At 45.0% G+C, this 21959-nt stretch overlaps 1 protein-coding gene across 5 annotated transcripts; it reads right to left on the bottom strand.

Annotated features, from left to right (window-relative positions):
- tmem175 (transmembrane protein 175) lies at positions 1-20321 on the bottom strand. 5 transcript variants are annotated; one of them, XM_041835849.2, is made up of 11 exons: positions 19993-20321; positions 16695-16733; positions 16161-16258; positions 15842-15893; positions 12403-12438; positions 11509-11592; positions 10669-10833; positions 7753-7831; positions 4953-5088; positions 4633-4797; positions 1-4349 (listed from the first exon to the last, which is right to left on the bottom strand). In XM_041835849.2, exons 1-11 carry the CDS (start codon positions 20191-20193, stop codon positions 3842-3844), a joined length of 1563 nt encoding a protein of 520 aa, XP_041691783.1. In that variant the 5' UTR covers positions 20194-20321; the 3' UTR covers positions 1-3841. The 5 variants fall into 5 exon arrangements, with proteins under 5 accessions (XP_041691783.1, XP_041691784.1, XP_041691787.1 ...); XM_041835850.2 differs by having other exon boundaries at positions 4669-4797; XM_041835853.2 differs by having other exon boundaries at positions 19985-20060.
- Positions 20322-21959: the final 1638 nt, after the last annotated feature.

The raw sequence follows: 21959 nt of genomic DNA, 5'->3' as shown, positions 1-21959 counted from the left end.
TTGAATGTAATAATTTATTTTTTTTTTTTTGCACTGGAATTTTTTTCCCATCGTGTCTGAATGAATCCAACCCTTCATCTCTTCTGATTAGCAGAGAGAGAAACTTTACCAAACGTTTACCAAAGCACGGTCTGAAACGCTTGCTTCCTTTGATTCTCCTCCGGGTTTTTACGTATTTAATTTATTTCCTCCAGAAGTACATTTTGTTGTGCTTCCTGGCTTCTTTCCCATATAGAAATAATAACTGTCCTCTTCTGTGGACTGAGCGCGAGGACTGATCGAGGATCAGTTTTGCATTTTAGGGGGGGGGTCTGATCCTAGATCAGTCCTCTGGATGAAAGATTAGTACATTATTTATTTTCAAAGAAAAATAAACTGACAGATTGTGCCTTTTTTAAAGCAGTTTATTGATTATATTAAAAAAGGACTTGCAATTGGACATTGAACTTGCAGTGTTAGCGATGAGTGACACAGCACTCGTATAGCTTTAATCTCTCGAGAACAGATCTACATAAACATAACTGGTACTGCAGAATTGGAATGGAGCAGCAGCGGTTCCGGTGTTCGGGTTTTTCATCACAAGTTATTTAGACAAATCACGATTTTGCAGGTGTTCGGATGGGGAGGGGACATTCGGCATGTACCTTGCAAAGAGAACGGGAGGAGCTTCTCGTTCCGGTTCAGCTCCTTATTCTAACACGTATGGACCCAGAACTTCAAGCAGCTGACAAATTACGCAAGACATTAGTTCTGGGTTAACAGAGATTACATTTGATCCCTTATTTGAGCTCTAAGCAGACAACACTGAAGCATTCTGAATTAAAGTGCTTTTTCAACGTCAAACACAAATCAAACAGTATTGCAGCAATAACATTGTAACTTAATGATATTTTGAATAACAGTGACCTTATAGGAAAATAAACATCATCACATCCAGAAAATTGCAAAGAAAACCGTTTTACATTTCAATCTAATGTAACATTAAACATCTATATTAAATAAATCACTGTCTGCAACCATGTCTTGAGTGGGTTGGTAATTTCATTGTATGTCATACTATGGTTTGATGTTACATGGCCAAGAAATGAATCTACTCCGAGTACAACATGTCTGAACGGATGAGAATGGCTATTCACAATTGATGCACACAAATTAACCTTACTTTTTACTTAATTTAAAAATGTAATTCAGAATGTAACAAACTAGCATAAGTGCAGAAAGAATGCTACTTGATCATTTTAAATGGGGACCTTTCCAATTCTAATCTAAAGTGCACAGCTAATGCCGGGCATACACTACACGTTTCTGCCGTCCCAGACATTTTTTCATGACCGGGTTGAAATCCTATGAACTTGGGTTAGGATCATCAGTACGTCGGGACTCTTAGTAGTTTGAGCGGGTCTAAGGACGCACGGATGATGGCTGTTCCGTTCTCCAGACCTCTGTCCCGATTTATTTTCTGACGTCTGAAATGTTGGTTGTGCATCTTGTAGTATGAGCAGTGCTACGACGCGATTGGGCAAGGTCTGCTGCCAATAGCCAATGAGAACTCCGCATGTGAGACCAAAACAATTCTGTCGGAAGAGGAAAGTAACAACAACAACACGCACGGTGAGAACCGAGGTGATGGGAGACTGATTGGTGGAGCTGTGGAGAGAACACGGCTGCGTTTTCAATGAGAGAGTTCGTTTTACATGGCCCGGTGCCCCCGATGAGCAGCGTTTCATCATTTTAGACCATTCCATTGGTCCTTAAGTGAAATCCACTCAAAATCGGGCCATGCAAAACTAACTCCACCATGACAGACACCAAAAAATATACTTTCATTTTATCATTATTTCTTATAGTCCATATTCTGCGCCTCCGTCTGTTTCTGCACATAATAATGGTCACACTAATAAAGCAGCTCGCTGTTTGCGTGTCGGGATGACAACTGAGTGTGTCCTATGACAACCGAGTGTGTCCTATGACAACCGAGTGTGTCCTATGACAACCGAGTGTGTCCTATGACAACCGAGAAACACTGGGCAGGATCAACTAGGGAATCATCGTGTAACATGAGCACCCACATCCTGGGGTTGAGGATGGACGGAATGAAAGACTTGGGACACGGAAAATCGGGAAATGTGAGCAATTCCAAGTTGTTAAGATTTTAGAGGTCTTGTAGTGTATGCCCAAGCATAGGGATTTTCATTGTGTAAAATAAGAAGTGCAATATTATGAGCTCACCCAACACATTAAATGTAAGTATATTGACATAAGTTGACCCAACTCATTAATGTGAGTACATTCCTGTGGACTGTTATTATAGTATTCAGAACTGAGAAAAGTGAAGTTACCCTCTTGGTCAGATTCATGCTGAACACTCATGGATTGATGTTATACATATTTGTTTTTTTAAAGATTGTAGAATTGATACTTTGTTACTTGATATTACTGTACATTTGACAATCCTGTAAATTGTTACTCAGTGATTAAACTCGGTGGTCAATATGTACTGTATGTTAGATGGACAGTACACGGGAGACCTTCCATTTCATCTGCCACAGTATGTTGGAAGTGGACATGATGATGATTTTGTGCAATATTCAGAATGAATGAAAACCCAAAAATAAACTTAGCTTGAAATTAAGTCTGTGCTAACATTTCACTCCTTTGCCTCAGGGGTCACGTTAATGCATAATTCAGCGTTTTTCATGCAAAAAAAAAAAAAAAAAAGAAGATAAAACACTTTTATAAACGCAGATCTAGAAATGCTTCTTATTGTAATTTCTGCACGGCTTCAGACTAATTTTGTGCTTCAGTTTCACATCTCCACTCGGACGGGAATTCACCAAGGGGCGTTTTATTCAGCAGACAGCGCTCTGACTGATGTGGAGCTACTTTCCTCGGGTACTTTTCTCGGTGTAGCCTACTTTTCTCCTGTAAAATGCAAGATTAACTTAAAAAGAAAAACATCAGGAAATGTAGCCGCCTACATTCTTTCAAATGATAAACAGAAATATGATGTCCCATGCATTGTTTTAGAAAAAAAAATACCTTGCTTTTTCATTGTAAGCTCATTTACTTGTGTGGCTGCCAGCCAAATAGCGTTGCACTTCTGTTGTCATCTGATGAAAACGAAGCCATTTTGTGAATATGCTGCACTAAAGTATTTTCTGTGAAGGAAAACTATAGTAGCACGCCCTTGATCACTCTATTGAAGAAAACATTTTTTTTGAGGGGGGGACTTTCAATATAAAAAACGCAGGTGAAATGGTTTAGAAACGCAGATTTCTGAACTCTAACGCGACCCCTGTGCCTGTTGGAGTATAATGTTGGCACAAACTAGATTCAAGGGTAAAAAATAAATCATCATTCAAGAAGTCAGATACAAATTATATAAAATGGAGAACTGTCAATTACATTGGTTGTACTCGCCACCTCTCTAGCTCAGTGCCATTTCCCTACCTACCACCTTACCTTGAGACCACGGGTGGGATCAATTCCATTCCAAATCATCCATTCCATTTCACTTGACTTACCCAACCAATTTGAAAAGAAAACGACTCGTCGATTCAAACCGAAAGTACAAGTTCAAATGGAATGGAACTCAAACTCTCCCTTAGAGGTCAAGACAAGCTGTGGCTACAGTATATCTGTCCTACAGGTCACGTCCCCAAGTCCAGAGCCTGTATTCACAAAGCGGATCTAGGATCAGGTACCCCCTGTCCATATCATCTTATTCATACTATTATTATACTATTATTATATAAACGGATCCTAGATCAGCACTCCTACTCTGCAACATTTGTGAATACAGACCCAGAACTAATCTGATCATCTAGCTAAATGACCACCACTAAGTGATCATGGCGTTGAAGGGCATCCTAGCCTCCTCTTCCTCCTCCTCTAGAGCGCTCCTCGTCTCCGGCCCATCAGGACAGAATACGAGCCGTAGCAGCGCCAGCCCGCCTCTGACCAGCAGCCTCAGCAACAGGAAAGCAAACGGCACCGTAATCTCCATCATGTGGAAAATAGACGCGCTGAACTTACTGAGAAAGCAGGTGAGGAAGAAGGTCCCCAGCGCCACGCACGGGTACAGAGCCAGCTTGGCCAACATGAAGGTGTGCTCACGGCCGCCGTAGCGCACGTATGGGTGCAGTGTCTCGCGCTCGCTGAACAGCGCTGCCACCCAGATGGCGAGCTGGAAGACGCCGGCAAAGAAGATGATGACGCAGCTGATCTGGATGGCCTCCAGCTCGTTGCGGGAGTTACGGGGGAACTCGTGGGTCAGCTGGTAGGCCAAGGGCAGGCCCCCTACGAAGGCCAGAGAGAAGGTGTTGAGAAGGCCCATGAAACGAGTGGTCCTGGATGAAAAGGAGAGAGAGAGAGAGAGAGAGAGAGAGAGATATTTAGCAGACACTCTTATCCAGAGCGACTCACAGTCCGTGCATTCAACTAAGGTACCGGTAGGTAACACAAGCACAGTCATTGTGAGTAAAACTTTTCCAAATACACAATAGTACAATTCTATGTACACTAAACTCAAGTTAATTTTCTTCGTCTTTAACCTGACAACTGCTGATGTAAAAAGAGCTTTATACATTTAACTGATGGATTGATTCATGAATTGAATGTGTTCTACATCACCTGGTGACGTGAAGGAAGAGGGAGTGATGGACGAACCAGAGGAGAGCCACAGTAGCGAAGGAGCCGAAGTAGGCCAGGTACTCTGGACCGTATTCCTGCAGGGCAGCCACCAGACTCCCACCATACTGGTTCTGGACCACCACTGGGTCGGGTACGTTGTCCTCACTGGAGAGACAGAGATCATCATCTTTACCATCGTCTTTTTGAAGGGCGCCCTGCTTAAATAAACATTTTAAAATTAGCGTCATTTAAAATTACAACAATATTCATCTTCATTGTCGTCTGCCCGCCCGCCCGCCCAAATAGAGAATAACACTAACCATATGTCTAAGATGAGTAGAGTAGCCACGATGGCAAACACGCCATCGCTGAAGGCCTCCACCCTTTCCTTGCTGAGGGGTTCATTGGGATGGTACGTGTAGAACAGGAAGGAATCTGGCGTCTCCTCCACCTGACCTGAGGGGTAACAGCACATCAACATACATAACATACACCACATGACCAAAAGTATGTGGACGCCTGCTTGTCAAACATCTCATTCCAAAATCATGGGCATTAATATGGAGTTGGTCCCCCCTCTTTGCTGCTATAACAGCCTCCACTCTTCTGGGAAGGCTTTCCACTAGATGTTGGAAACATTGCTGCGGGGGACTTGCTTCCATTCAGCCACAAAGAGCATTAGTGAGGTCGGGCACTGATGTTGGACGATTAGGCCTGGCTCGCAGTCGGCGATCCAATTCATCCCAAAAGTGTTAGATGGGGTTGAGGTCAGGGCTCTGTGCATGCCAGTCAAGTTCCTCTAGACTGATCTTGACAAACCATTTCTGTATGGACCTCGCTTTGTGCACGGGGGCATTGTCATGCTGAAACAGGAAAGGGCCTTCCCCAAACTGTTGCCACAAAGTTGGAAGCACAGAATCATCTAGAATGTCATTGTATGCTGTAGCATTAAGATTTCCCTTCACTGGAACTAAGGGGCCTAGCCCGAACCATGAAAAACAGCCCCAGACCATTATTCCTCCTCCACCAAACTTTACAGTTGGCACTATGCATTTGGGCAGGTAGCGTTCTCCTGGCATCCGCCAAACCCAGATTCGTCCGTCGGACTGCCAGATGGCGAAGCGTGATTCATCACTCCAGAGAACACGTTTCCACTGCTCCAGAGTCCAATGGCGGCGAGCTTTACACCACTCCAGCCGATGCTTGGCATTGTGCATGGTGATCTTAGGCTTGTGTGCGGCTGCTCGGCCATGGAAACCCATTTCAGTTGACTGACTTGTTGGAAAGGTGGCATCCTATGACGGTGCCACGTTGAAAGTCACTGAGCTATTCAGTAAGGCCATTCTACTGCCAATGTTGGCCTATGGAGATTGCATGGCTGTGTGCTCAATTTTATACACCTGTCAGCAACGGGTGTGGCTGAAATAGCAGAATCCACTACTTTGAAGGGGTGTCCACATACTTTTGTATATATCATCAACATAACATACTGTATGTAACATCAACATAACATACTTGCAAAAGTATTCATCCCCCTTGGCGTTTTTCCCATTTTGCTGCATTACAACCTGTAATTTAAATAGATTTTTATTTGGATTTCATGTAATGGACATACACAAAATAGTCCAAATTGGTGAAGTGAAATGAAAAAAATTACTTGTTTCAAAGAATTCAAAAAAAAAAAAATAACGGAAAAGTGGTGCGTGCATATGTATTCACCCCCTTTGCTATGAAGCCCCTAAATAAGATCTGGTGCAACCAATTACATTCAGAAGTCACATAATTAGTTAAATAAAGTCCACCTGTGTGCAATCTAAGTGTCACATGATCTGTCACATGATCTCAGTATATATACACCTGTTCTGAAAGGCCCCAGAGTCTGCAACACCACTAAGCAAGGGGCACCACCAAGCAAGCGGCACCATGAAGACCAAGGAGCTCTCCAAACAGGTCAGGGACAAAGTTGTGGAGAACTACAGATCAGGGTTGGGTTATAAAAAAATATCAGAAACTTTGAACATCCCACGGAGCACCATTAAATCCATTATTTAAAAAATTGAAAGAATATGGCACCACAACAAACCTGCCAAGAGAGGGCCGCCCACCAAAACACACGGACCAGGCAATGAGGGGGCATTAATCAGAGATGCAACAAAGAGACCAGATAACTCTGAAGGAGCTGCAAACCCAACACCTCTCATCACCCCGAGAACACCATCCCCACAGCGAAGCATGGTGGTGGCAGCATCATGCTGTGGGGATGTTTTTCATCGGCAGGGACTGGGAAACTGGTCAGAATTGAAGGAATGATGGTTGGCGCAAAATACAGGGAAATTCTTGAGGAAAACCTGTTTCAGTCTTCCAGAGATTTGAGACTGGGACGGAGGTTCACCTTCCAGCAGGACAATGACCTTAAGCATAATGCTAAAGCAACACTTGAGTGGTTTAAGGGGAAACATTTAAATGTCTTGGAATGGCCTAGTCAAAGCCCAGACCTCAATCCAATTGCTGTACACCAGCGGAACATATCCAACTTGAAGGACCTGGAGCAGTTTTGCCTTGAAGAATGGGCAAAAATCCCAGTGGCTAGATGTGCCAAGCTTATAGAGACATACCCCAAGAGACTCGCAGCTGTAATTGCTGCAAAAGGTGGCTCTACAAAGTATTGACTTTGGGGGGGGGTGAATAGTTATGCATGCTCAAGTTCTGTTTTTTTGTCTTATTTCTTGTTTGTTTCACCCCCAAAAATATTTTGCATCTTCAAAGTGGTAGGCATGTCGTGTAAATCAAATGATACAAACCCCCCAAAAATATGAAAAATGCCAAGGGGGTTGAATACTTTCGCAAGCCAATGTAACATCAACATAACATACTGTGTGTAACGTCAACATAACATGTGTAACACACGGGTGTAAAAACAGCAGAGTCTTCAACTTACAAATCAAATATTTTATGATATTACGGTAGTTAAAATCTCTCTTCTTCAACCCTTGTACTGTTGTGTTATTTGTTTATACCCAACATTTGACAATCAGAATATAATAAATAAATAAATAAATCTCAACCTTATTTCAACCTAAACGTAGCAATTAGCATCCATGTATCTAACAACATACTCACCAATAGCTTTGCTGCGGCACCATTTTAGAGACTGGGAGATGTAAGGCAGGAAGATTATGATGGCTAGGATCACATAGGACTGAAAGACAACGGGAGAACGTTAGTATGACACGGGACTCAAAGACAACGGGAGAACGTTAGTATGACACGGGACTGAAAGACAACGGGAGAACGTTAGTATGACACGGGACTGAAAGACAACGGGAGAACGTTAGTATGACACGGGACTGAAAGACAACGGGAGAACATCTTGTTACAAGAGGTTTCTGCTAAGACCGATGATTGAACGATTACTATATTAATTATGTGCATAAGCAGTTTACAAGCAGACTGTAAAAAACAGTGATCTCACTGGGCAAAAACTTGTTGAATCAATGTTGTTCCCACGTCATTTCAACCAAAGAAATCTATGCGATGATGAATCAACGTGTAAAACATTGTAAAATGTAAAGGCATTGTTTTTTTGACTTTTAAACCTAAATCCAATGACATGGTGAAATGTTTTGTTGATTTCACATTGAATTCACGTTAGTTGACAACTCAACCAAATGTAAATCAAAACTAGATGTTGAACTGATGACTGTGATAAGAGAGATAACAGACTTGTAAAGATGGTACAGGTTTTTGTGACAAACTATCGCTAGGAGACTATGGAGTTCTGGGTAGTTGTAACAACAGGGACGCACCGATATGACATTTTTGGCCAATACCGATATTTTCTTTGCCAAAAAAACCCCGATACCGTTAACCGATATTTAATTTTTTTGCAGCCTTTTTAAGCATTCTAGTACAGTTAAATTGTTGAAACAAAGTGTCATAGGTTCATTTGTTCAGTTAGGAACAGGTTGTTTAATAACTTGTAGATGAGAAAAATGACAAATCCATGAACGTATTTTATCGCACAACAGATATTCATGACACAAATATTTTAGCTCCCCCCCCCACCGCGTTACAGAGATGGTTCAGTTTTTGGCGGCTCTTCTTACTATCCAATCTTGACTGTATGGAGAAACTTAAAAATGCTTTGAAATAAATATTGGTTTAAACTAAAATGCAGTTAATCACTTTAGCTTTAACTGCTTGAAATAATTACTGACTCTAGGCTATGTCATAAACTGCTATAAATGGCTTAAAACTTAAAACTTTTCAAATGTGCGCAACTGACATGACTAGTAAAATGCGAGCAAATTTACATCATCTCATCTTTAAATTTAGGAAATTAAAATGTAATACAACATATTGCATTATTCTTCCATTCCAAAAGGACCATTAGGCATAGATCAACGTTGGCAAATGTTGGCCGATGTAGTAACAGAAAATGAACATACAAGGCGTCTCTCTCACAGAGATACACACACACACACACACTGACCAAAAGGTTATTTTGTTGACATTTACGTATGTCCCCATTCCCAGTAAAACATCATCAAAACCTATTTATTTCACTTACTTGCTGCTGTGCTGTTTCGTTGTTCAGTCGTTCCGTTCTCAACCAGAATTTCATCATACATGTCGAACAGTGAAGTTTCAGTTCTGTCTGTCCGTGGCCTCTTCTGTCGTGGTTCCTCTCTCTCGGTGACACGGTCACTGTGTCCGTTTCCATCTTGTCCAGCTGTGTCTGGAACATTTCACCTAAACACTGTTTCTTGTCTGCATCGAATGAGAGTCCACTGGTTTGTACTGATTGTTGCAGGTAATTCATGAGTCGGCTGCGTACACACCAAGCACTCGTTTTTATTCCAGCAGGCCCTCTATCATGTAAAAAGTACTGTTCCTGTATTGCTTGCAGGCGGCTGTATGCTAGCTGCGAGTGTTTAAAATGACCCGCTATCTTCCTACCTGTTGCCACTGGCGTGTGTGCCATGCATGGCAAACTGGCAACTCCGCATTCTTCCAAAGCCTTTGTCATGATAACGTAGCACAGCGTGTACTTTGTTCTTGGGGATTTTCCAAGTTTCAAACATGTTCTCAAATGCCATTGAAGTGGCAGCAGCGGTATGAGAACCAGCACATTCTTGAGCGTGCAATACGGCTTTCCTCAGTACGAAATCCTCGTCGACCCACTGTGCTGTCAGACTCAGCATGCTCATGGGGCTGACATCGCTGGTCCAAATGTCAGTCGTGAAGCTAATAGCGGTGACGCCCACAGCAAGTAGCTCATGGGATGTACGTTTCAACAATACTGTTGGTAGGGTGTACCGGTGCTCGACTAGTCGGCGAAAGCCAACTTAAATCCAACGACAGAGAACGGTAGAATGTCAAGGGCAATGAATTCCATTATCTTGCCGTTGATGGATTTGGCCTTTGAGTCTCGCCCAAATGTTCTTACTCTTCCAAATGACTGCTCGACTTGAACTTGTTTAGTTGTTGGAAGTGTGAGAGCTTAGTTTTCTTTCTGCTTTCGTTGTAAGTAGTCGCTGAACGTCTGGGGGTGACGCACTTTCAAATGAGTAATTAGGTTTCTGGTATTGAAAGATTTCACTTTCTCCCCTTCTCGGGAAATAATAGCAGCGCAAACGTTGCATATGGCCTTTCTGTTACCTTCCTTTTGAAACTTCAGAATAGATCCACACAGCAGACATTGTGGGCTAGGTTGGGAACGCTGTGTTGCACGTGCAGCGTTGTATTTTTTTTGTGGCGTCAATACGTCATCTACCTACGTTATACAGGTATGCACGTCAGCTTTGACATCGGTTTTGAACATCTGCGTTAAACTACACAGAGCCGATGCCGGCGTTTTTAGCTAACATCGGCCGATTCCGATATGCTTACCGATATATCGTGCACCCCTACCGTGCACACCTCACTTTTTAGTCCCAAAGAAGAGAGGAGGAGGAGAGAAGACAAGAGAAGGAAAAGGGAGGAGAAGCGGAGAAAAGAGGAAGAGGAGAGAAGGAAAGAAAAGGACTGACATACCAGCTGGAAGAAGATGAATGAGAAGATGCTAGCAAAGAAGCACATGATGGGGACCCTCATGATGACCTTGAGGATGTGGTGTTTATAGAACACATGGTTCTCCGACACCTGGATCTGGTCGTTGAGCAGGAATGGACGGCTGAAGCCATACACCACTATAACAGCCTGGAGGGGGGAGGGAAGTAGGGGAGGGGGGAGGGAAGTAGGGGAGGGGGAGGGAAGTAGGGGGAGGGAAGTAGGGGGGAGGGAGGGAGGGAGGGAAGGAGAGGGAAGGAGGGAGGGAGGGAAGTAGAGGAGGGAGGGAGGGAGGGATAGGGGAGGGAGGGAGGGAGGGAAGTAGGGGAGGGAGGGAGGAAGTAGGGGGAGGGGGGAGGAAGTAGGGGAGGGAGGGGGAGGGAAGTAGGGGAGGGAGGGGGAGGGAAGTAGGGGGAGGGAGGGGGAGGGAAGTAGGGGAGGGAGGGGGGGGAGGGGGAGGGAGGGAGAAGTAGGGGAGGGAGAGGGGGGAGGGAGGGGGGAGGGGGGAGGGAAGTAGGGGAGGGAGGGAGGGAGGGAGGGAGGGGGGAGGGAAGTAGGGGAGGGAAGTAGGGGGGAGGGAGGAGGGGGGGGAGGGAGGGGGGGGGAGGGAAGTAGGGGGGCGGGAGGGAAGTAGGGGGCGGGAGGGGAAGTGGGGGGAATTGGGGAGGGGAGTGGGGGGGAGGGAAGTAGGGGGGGAGGGAGGGAGCAAAGGGATTCAAATTTGCAAGTATAGTTTTACTGTGTAATTACACCAAGAAAAACAACATGCAATGGTGCGGAGGGTTGTGAGTTCAGAATTTCCACTCACACACACAGTATCCTCACCTGAATGAGGCCTAGCACCATGACACAGGCACAGAACAGGAGGATTCCCAAGATGTTCTCAGGAAACGTTGCCATGAGGGAGAACTGCAGAGGAAAACAAATGTGTCAGGGACTGTGTTCAGACAGCAGCTCCCCATTTCATCTCTGATCAAACATTTCATACTAGTCATCCAACCAATCAGGCAGCCAGACAGTCAACCAGTCAATCAGGCAGCCAACCAGTCAACCAGCCAGTCAGTCGGCCAGCCAGTCAGTCAACCAGCTAGCCAGCCAGCGAACCAGTCAGGCAGCCAGCCAGTCAACCAGTCAACCAGCTAGCCAGCCAGTCAGGCAGCTAACCAGTCAACCAGCCAGCCAGTCAGCCGGGCCAGCCAGTCAGGTAGCCAGCCAGTCAACCAACCAGCTAGCCGGGCCAGCCAGTCAGTCAACCAGCTAGCCAGCCAGTCGGGTAGCCAGCCAGTCAACCAACCAGTCAGGCAGCCAGCCAGTCAACCAACCAGCTAGTCAACCAGCCAGTCAGTCGGCCAGCCAGTCAACCAGCCAGTCAGCTAGTAAGTAGGGTCGGGGCGATACCAGTATTGCGATACTTGTTAGTATAGTATCAAGGAAACAAAAGACAACGCGGATGTAACTTCTTTAGCCCCAAGTTGGAAACAAACATGTTGTCATCCAGAGTCACATGTATTTATTTTCCAAGCTGTAGCACACAATATATTACATACAGCAGGTTTTTAAAGGACCAAAGAGTTCGTTCTGCTTCGTGTTTTCATTTTTGCCATGGAAAAAATATTGCGATACTGGTATAGTCCCGTCCCTTATCAGTAAGTCAGTCAGTCAGTCAGCGTAAAGTTCACATCCCCGCTGACTGACTGATCGAACATGATTCAGACTCACTGTGTATGGCAGAAAGGTGATCAGCATCATACAAGCCTGGAATAGAAAAGGAAAGCTCAGAACGCTGACACAGAAAACACATGGGTTCACTACATGGTGAATCATGCCACCGTTACAATGACAGAAGTGAAACTGTTTAGTGAGTTAACTGGCCTGGTGCTCTCATGCTATATCCTGACCAAGGGTTGTGTGGTGTGCTGTGATGCAGGGTTGTGTGGTGTGGTGTGCTGTGCTGTGATGCAGGGTTGTGTGGTGTGCTGTGATGCAGGGTTATGTGGTGTGCTGTGATGCAGGGTTGTGTGTTGTGCTGTGATGCAGGGTTGTGTGGTGTGCTGTGATGCAGGGTTGTGTGTTGTGCTGTGATGCAGGGTTGTGTGGTGTGCTGTGATGCAGGGTTGTGTGGTGTGCTGTGATGTGATGCAGGGTTGTGTGGTGTGCTGTGATGCAGGGTTGTGTGGTGTGCTGTGATGCAGGGTTGTGTGGTGTGCTGTGATGCAGGGTTGTGTGGTGTGCTGTGATGCAGGGTTGTGTGGTGTGCTGTGATGTTGCAGGGTTGTGTGGTGTGCTGTGTTGTGATGCAGGGTTGTGTGGTGTGCTGTGCTGCAGGGTTGTGTGGTGTGCTGTGATGCAGGGTTGTGTGTTGTGCTGTGATGCAGGGTTGTGTGGTGTGCTGTGATGTGATGCAGGGTTATGTGGTGTGCTGTGATGTGATGCAGGGTTGTGTGGTGTGCTGTGATGCAGGGTTATGTGGTGTGCTGTGATGCAGGGTTATGTGGTGTGCTGTGATGTGATGCAGGGTTATGTGGTGTGCTGTGATGAAGGGTTATGTGGTGTGCTGTGATGCAGGGTTATGTGGTGTGCTGTGATGCAGGGTTATGTGGTGTGCTGTGATGTGATGCAGGGCTGTGTGGTGTGTTGTGATGCAGGGTTGTGTGGTGTGCTGTGATGCAGGGTTGTGTGGTGTGCTGTGTGTGATGCAGGGTTATGTGGTGTGCTGTGATGGTCAGGGTTGTGTGGTGTGGTGTGATGCAGGGTTGTGTGGTGTGCTGTGATGCAGGGTTGTGTGGTGTGCTGTGATGCAGGGTTATGTGGTGTGCTGTGATGCAGGGTTGTGTGGTGTGCTGTGATGCAGGGTTATGTGGTGTCTGTGATGCAGGGTTGTGTGCTGTGTTGTGATGCAGGGTTGTGTGGTGTGCTGTGTTGTGATGCAGGGTTGTGTGCTGTGCTGTGTTGTGATGCAGGGTTGTGTGCTGTGATGTGATGCAGGGTTGTGTGGTGTGCTGTGATGCAGGGTTGTGTTGCTGTGATGCAGGGTTGTGTGGTGTGCTGTGATACAGGGTTGTGTGGTGTGCTGTGATGCAGGGTTGTGTGGTGTGCTGTGATGCAGGGTTGTGTGGTTGCTGTGATGTGATGCAGGGTTGTGTGGTGTGTTGTGATGCAGGGTTGTGTGGTGTGCTGTGATGTGATGCAGGGTTGTGTGGTGTGCTGTGATGCAGGGTTGTGTGGTGTGCTGTGATGCAGGGTTGTGTGGTGTGCTGTGATGCAGGGTTATGTGGTGTGCTGTGATGCAGGGTTGTGTGGTGTGCTGTGATGCAGGGTTATGTGGTGTGCTGTGATGCAGGGTTATGTGGTGTGCTGTGATGCAGGGTTATGTGGTGTGCTGTGATGCAGGGTTATGTGGTGTGCTGTGATGCAGGGTTGTGTGCTGTGATGTGATGCAGGGTTGTTTGATGTGGTGTGCTGTGATGCAGGGTTGTGTGCTGTGATGTGATGCAGGGTTGTGTGGTGTGCTGTGATGCAGGGTTGTGTGGTGTGCTGTGATGCAGGGTTGTGTGGTGTGCTGTGATGCAGGGTTGTGTGGTGTGCTGTGATGCAGGGTTGTGTGGTGTGCTGTGATGCAGGGTTATGTGGTGTGCTGTGATGTGATGCAGGGTTATGTGGTGTGCTGTGATGCAGGGTTATGTGGTGTGCTGTGATGCAGGGTTATGTGGTGTGCTGTGATGCAGGGTTATGTGGTGTGCTGTGATGTGATGCAGGGTTATGTGGTGTGCTGTGTTGTGATGCAGGGTTGTGTGCTGTGATGTGATGCAGGGTTGTGTGGTGTGCTGTGTTGTGATGCAGGGTTGTGTGGTGTGCTGTGTTGTGATGCAGGGTTGTGTGCTGTGATGTGATGCAGGGTTGTGTGGTGTGTTGTGATGCAGGGTTGTGTGGTGTGTTGTGATGCAGGGTTATGTGGTGTGCTGTGTTGTGATGCAGGGTTGTTTGTGTGCTGTGTTGTGATGCAGGGTTGTGTGGTGTGCTGTGATACAGGGTTATGTGCTGTGCTGTGATGCAGGGTTGTATGTTGTGCTGTGATACAGGGTTGTGTGGTGGCTGTGATACAGGGTTGTGTGGTGTGTTGTGATGCAGGGTTGTGTGCTGTGTTGTGATGCAGGGTTGTGTGCTGTGCTGTGATGCAGGGTTGTGTGGTGTGCTGTGATACAGGGTTGTGTGGTGTGCTGTGATACAGGGTTGTGTGGTGTGCTGTGATGCAGGGTTGTGTGGTGTGCTGTGTTGTGATGCAGGGTTGTGTGCTGTGCTGTGATGCAGGGTTGTGTGGTGTGCTGTGATGTGATGCAGGGTTGTGTGGTGTGCTGTGATGCAGGGTTGTGTGGTGTGCTGTGATGCAGGGTTGTGTGGTGTGCTGTGATGCAGGGTTGTGTGGTATGCTGTGATGCAGGGTTGTGTGGTATGCTGTGATGCAGGGTTGTGTGGTGTGCTGTGATGTGATGCAGGGTTGTGTGCTGTGTTGTGATGCAGGGTTGTGTGGTGTGCTGTGTTGTGATGCAGGGTTGTGTGCTGTGATGTGATGCAGGGTTGTGTGGTGTGCTGTGATGCAGGGTTGTGTGGTGTGCTGTGATGCAGGGTTGTGTGGTGTGCTGTGATGCAGGGTTGTGTGGTATGCTGTGATGCAGGGTTGTGTGGTGTGCTGTGATGCAGGGTTGTGTGGTGTGATGTGATGCAGGGTTGTGTGATGTGATGTGATGCAGGGTTGTGTGGTGTGCTGTGATGCAGGGTTGTGTGGTGTGCTGTGATACAGGGTTGTGTGGTGTGCTGTGATACAGGGTTGTGTGGTGTGTTGTGATGCAGGGTTGTGTGGTGTGCTGTGTTGTGATGCAGGGTTGTGTGCTGTGATGTGATGCAGGGTTGTGTGGTGTGCTGTGATGCAGGGTTGTGTGGTGTGCTGTGATGTGCAGGGTTGTGTGCTGTGCTGTGATGCAGGGTTGTGTGGTGTGCTGTGATGTGATGCAGGGTTGTGTGCTGTGATGCAGGGTTGTGTGGTGTGCTGTGATGTGATGCAGGGTTGTGTGGTGTGCTGTGATGCAGGGTTGTGTGGTGTGCTGTGATGTGATGCAGGGTTGTGTGCTGTGCTGTGATTTTGAGAACCAGTAGTTCTTACCAGGTTGAGAAGTGCAAGGCAGTCATCAATACGTTCAATGACTTGAAATAACCTGTAAAAACACACCGAAGAGAGAGAGAGAGGAAAACGTGACCGTCATCTCCAAAATGGCCACCAAACATTATATTATTACAGGAATGTGGCAGTTCTAAATTGGTTTGATCTAAATTGGTTTTATGGGTGAAACTAATACGGTGGTAACCTTGCTTACACCTATCCAATCACTGTAGGCTTAGGTTTGCGCTTACCTCAAGAAAACAAGAAACGAAGGAGTATTTGAACAGGGGCATATGATAATCCCGACCTGATATGACCTCACCTGATATGAGCAGCCCATGCTACGGTCACTATGAGGAAGGTCATCAAGTACACAGCTATCTTGGTGGTGAGCAGAACCTGCAGACTCTCCTTCAACTCCTAACAGACATACAGATACTTTTGATTTAAGCATTTCATCAGATGATCCTGTGTCAAATGTTCAAAATATATTATTGCGCATATTCTATGCTATATATATATATATTATCACATATGTTATTAGCCTACATATATATATATTATACAACTAGCATTTTTAAGTTTCTCTATACAGTCAATATTGGACAGTAAGAAGAGCCGCCAACAACTGAACCATCTTTGTAACGCGGGGGGAGCTAAAATATTTGTGTCATGAATATCTGTTGTGTGATAAAAATACGTTCATGGATTTGTCATTTTTCTCATCTACAAGTTAATAAACAACCTGTTCCTAACTGAACATATGACACTTTGTTTCAACTATTTAACTGTACTAGAATGCTTAAAAAGGCCTCAAAAATGTTAAATATTTAAATATCGGTCAACGTTTACCTACCTCGTTATCTTGGACCTTCGTATGTGCAACAGGTAATATCTGCAAATACACGAATAGATTAATTGTATTTGTCACATGCTTCGTAGACAACCGGTGTAGACTTAACAGTGAAATGCGTACTTACGGGTACTTTTCCAACAACGCAGAGTTAAAGATAAGATAAACATTAATATATTTGCTACAGTCCAAAAATGTATAGTTTCATCACAGTGTATTGCAGATGCAGAAAGATGTTGAGCAAAGCTGTGAAATTCAATAGCAATGGTCAGCAACTTCACACACCTACAGACCTACAGTACTGTGTTTCCTGTTCCTGTTACAGACCTACAGTACTGTGTTTCCTGTTCCTGTTACAGCCAGTGCTTTCTATGGCTACAAGACGTAGACCAGTGGAGGCTGCTGAGGGGAGGACGGCTCATAATAATGGCCGGAACGGAGCAAATGGAATGGCATCAAACACCTGGAAACCATGTATTAGATACCATTCCACTGACTCCGCTCCAGTCATTACCACGAGCCCGTTCTCCCCTATTAAGGTGCCATCAACATCCTCTGAGGTACAGTATATGAAAACAGAAGGCTAGAATAGCCTCTCTTGTTATTACTGTGCTAGAGTGGAATTCAGAACAGAATATTGACATGAAGGGTAGCTGGATGCAGCTCAAAGAATTGCCACACAGTGGAGGTGTCATAATACCCATAAAACCTAGCGGTCAAACAGGGAAATGGTTCCAATCGTTTTTCCCCCACCATTCATTTTTCCCCATAGGGGATTTTAGAAACACTTAAAATAAGGGCTGTGTTTCGTGTAGGCTTACCCTGGAGTGACGTTTTGATAACCATGTAAATCTCTCTCGGACAAGGTGACTTTTATCAATATTTTCAGCTCTATTTGTATTGTATTTATTATGGATCCCCATTGCCTGCTGCCAAGGCAGCAGCTACTCTTCCTGGGGGTCCAGCAAAATTAAGGCAGTTATACATTTTAAAAAACATTACAATAGATTCATAACAGATTTCACAACATATGAAGTGTGTGCCCTCATTAATACGTGTGTACCCGATTTATTTTCAGATTTGAACATGCTAATTAGCATAAATGTTTACATCGTGCAAAACTACAAATCCCTGCAAGCTCCTACACATCAGCTCCATCTGACACCTTTGTTAACAGTTATTGTGTCAATTTAAAACTTGTACAAAGACAGTTCACAGAATTGTCCATTTTAAAGAAATGTTGCCAATTTATTCATTACTACATTTAGCTAACATAGTTAATCCACACATTCTTACCTTTGCGTCGATTCGGCAGTTTCGTCCAGATCATCATGGCATTTGTAGTTATTTATAATAGCCACATTAGCAGCTAATTAGCATTTCATTTGGGGGGGTAAATGCAGGCAAATATATTGATAAAAGTAACCTTGTCCTAGAGAGATTTACATGGTTATCAAAACGTCACGCCAGGGTAAGCCTACACAAAACACAGCCCTTATTTTAAGTGTTTCTAAAATCCTCTATGGGGAAAAAATGAATGGTGGAAAAACAATTGGAACCATTTCCTGTTTGACCGCTCGGATTTATGGGTAATATGACTCATACTGTGGTACTCTATTGCATCTATTACAATTCAGAGAACACAGAAATGTAACTACCTGAAATCCAGACCTGTTTGCACTAACATTACACTCCTTGTACTCCATGTCATATGTCAAACGTTGAGCCTATTGGTGCTTTCAATACAAACTCTTGAAAAAAACACGAGTTCAAATCATGACGTCATGATCTTCAGGTTGGAAAGCCAGAACTCTAAAAAGAGGCCCGAGTTCCCGACTTGGAATTCTGAGTTGGATTACCGTTCAAAACGATTTTTCACAATCGGAGTTCCCAATTGTCTTGAACGCACTGAGGTCGAATATTTCCGAGTTCCAAATTCCCAGTTGTTTTCAACGCAGCATTAGTTTGGCAGGGTTTTGCTAGACAAGGAGTGGCATTTGGGAGTGGAACCTTAGCACCATAGAATTCGAAATTAGAATACTAGAATGGTCATGACCCTTCTTATGGATGGTATAAAAGGTCAGCCATTTTGGTCAGGGAGTTGGTCAACCATGGTTTCCCAGTGCTGTGATAAGATATTGTGTAAAACAATGAATTTGAGGTATTTATCTGCACTGTATGTTTGTTAGCAAAGGTAGCCAGACAGTTTTTCCAAATGTCGACAAAACAAAATAGGGCGGCAGGTAGCTTAGTGGTTAAGAGCGTTGTGCCAGTAACCTAAAGGTCGCTGGTTCTAATCCCCGAGCCAACTAGGTGAAAAATCAGTAGGTGTGCCCTTGAGCAAGGCACTTTACCCTAATTGCTCCTGTAAGTCGCTCTGGATAAGAGCGTATGCTAAATTACAAAAAACGTACACAAAAATGCTCGACAATATTGGATCTTTCCCACTGGGCAAAAACTGGTTGAATCTTTGTTTAAGTGGTCCTCCCACTACGATTCGGGAACGCATAAAGATGAAATAAATGATGAACTTCACAGGGTGGTGAAAGTGCACGGTGATTAGCTTGATGCTCCATTCCAATAAATATTCTGGTGACATGATGATCAATGCTTGGCTGCCGTTTGACAAATAAACATAATCTCATCAAGGCTATACCCGCACTGTATCTGCGACCTGTTGGCTATGAGCACGTACCAGAGTGGGCACATTCACTATTTAAAGCAACATTTTGTGACAAAACCATCAGTAGAGTTGAAAATGCTATGGAAACTCATTTCATTTGTACGTTTTTATTCGGTACATGGGAATTTAAACGCCAAAAGTTATTATGTGCACTACGTCATCACGCACAGGCTTTTATTCACAACAGGTCAATTGGATGGAAACATCTCTGGTGGGGAAAAGGCTCATTGTTTTTATGCGGATTTTAGAAAATTCGCATGAAAATCTGTCGCCAATTGGAAGGACACATGGCTAATGGCTGCCATTTTCACCCCATTCTGGAACCTTGAGGGTTTATGAGTTCTCTGTAGCTCAGCAGGTAGAGCACGGCGCTTGTAACGCCAAGGTAGTGGGTTCGATCCCCGGGACCACCCATACAAAAATGTATGCACGCATGACTGTAAGTCGCTTTGGATAAAAGCGTCTGCTAAATGGCATATTATATTATGACATAGCCCCTCTAGTAATTTCATTTGATCTCGACGGTTAGTACAGACTGCTACCAGGCTAGACATTTACATGATGTCCACAGAGTTTCTTAACCTGTCCATGCTTCTCCCTACGTACCTACCTACCTACCATAACAGTGGCTATGATTGAGATGAGCGCATCACTGTACGCCAGTAGCCTGTGGGAAGACTGCGTACTACTGTGTCCATCCCTCTCCGACGGTGTAACACTCTCCATGAACGAAGAGCCATGGCTTCTTAATATCCTCTTCTTCTCCATCTCCTCGTCAACGTGGTGCTCTATGATCTCGGTGTCGGCGTTTTCCCCCATTTTACCCGGTAACGACACGATTCAAGTGACAAACGGGGTGGACGCGGCGGCGGAGCTGCAATCACCCGAGCACGGGATCTTTGTTTGCAAATAAGAATGACAGCTGAGCGGAGTTGGGTAGAGTCCGGAAGAGCCAGTTTAACAGAATCACAGCCTTGGGAAGTACTGCGCAGATGCATGATTTCTTCTTCGTCGATGAGATTTAACGACAGTTGGCATCCAATAAATGTTGCATTACCGCCACCTACTAGAGTGGAGTATAACTCCCTTATACTTTGCTTTAAAAAAATAAAATAATAATACAACAAATACACTACCAACTAATACTACACTCACAAAAAATAAAATAATAATAATAATATTAACAATAATAATAATAATAACTACAATACTTCAATCTATTTATTCCTACTTCAGGCCAACAGCCTGAAAGGATGGGACACAACCACTTAACACACCCTGTAACTCTTCTGTCTCGCACACCCAAATACCTCTCTGCAGCTGCCAACACAACCTCTATTTTCTGCGACTTACGTTCCATCCCTGCAGTACAGTTGATAACCATTGCTATAAATGCCAAAAATCCAATCTTACTGAAACATATATCACTTGTTGGTTTATCCCTCTGTACTGGTACAGATCTACTCCTCACACCACTCCTCCTCCTTGACCCATCTTCCTCTACTTTCTTCACTGCCTCAGCATATGACAACTTCTGCACTACTCTAACCCTGGTAACCTCAACCTGCCTCTCTCGCACCGGACCCTTCTGATCCCCAGCCCCATGGGCACCCCTACAATTAACACATACCACTACTTTCCCCAATGCTACACCTTCATTTGTCTCATGCCCTTCTGCACACTTCTCACACCTAGGAACCTCCCTCATACACACTGCTGCCACATGCCCATAAGCTTGACACCTGTAACAACATAATGTATTTGGCACAAAAGCTCGTACAGGATACCTTGTGTATCCTAACATCACTTTGTCGGGCAGAGACTCAACATCAAAACTCAAAAGAACAGACAATGACTCTTCTGTTTCTGTCTGCGTCGCACCAAACGACGAGCATCACAAACACCGGGAATCTTCCCCTTCAGTTGGTCAGCTTTCACATTTACCGCTACCCCAGTAATCACTCCTTTCAATGGCGCCCTTTTCTTGAGCGCAAAACAATTCACATCTCTTGTCCCCATTCATTTAACGTGGAGCGCCTGCTCCCTCTGACCAGCAGAAACACAAACAATTATCACCAGACCACTTCTGGTTACCCTCACCGATTCCACAGCACCCAACTCTGTTTTCACCCACCCTGACACCATAAATGGATCAGCCAAAAGACAAGGGTCCACTTTTTCCAAAAACTTCACTCCTGCCGTCACAGGCTCATCTTTATCCTGACCCTCGGTGCAAACCTCGGGCTCAGAGAACTTCACCACACCTGCCACCTCCGATAATTCGCCCTCATTCACTTCCATTGCTCCTCCTGTCTTCAACTCACTCTGTTTACACTTTCTACCATTCTTCTTTAACCAACCATCTCCATTTTTCCCGCCATTTTTAACTGACTCAAGCTCACCCTCTTCCTCCCTCTCTCTCTCTTCGACCTCCTCTGCCTCTCTTTTTCCCTCCATTCCTCCTCCGTATTCCAAGTATAACTCTCCTTATGATAGTACTGCACTTCTCCTGACATACGTCTAGTTCTTGCCTTGTCTAGTGACCACATTTTTACAGTATGACAGAGCCATAGACTGTTTTGCCA

Source organism: Coregonus clupeaformis, chromosome 18 (assembly GCF_020615455.1).
Source record: "Coregonus clupeaformis isolate EN_2021a chromosome 18, ASM2061545v1, whole genome shotgun sequence".
NCBI lineage: Eukaryota > Metazoa > Chordata > Actinopteri > Salmoniformes > Salmonidae > Coregonus > Coregonus clupeaformis.
This window is presented reverse-complemented; position numbering and strand designations above follow the sequence as displayed.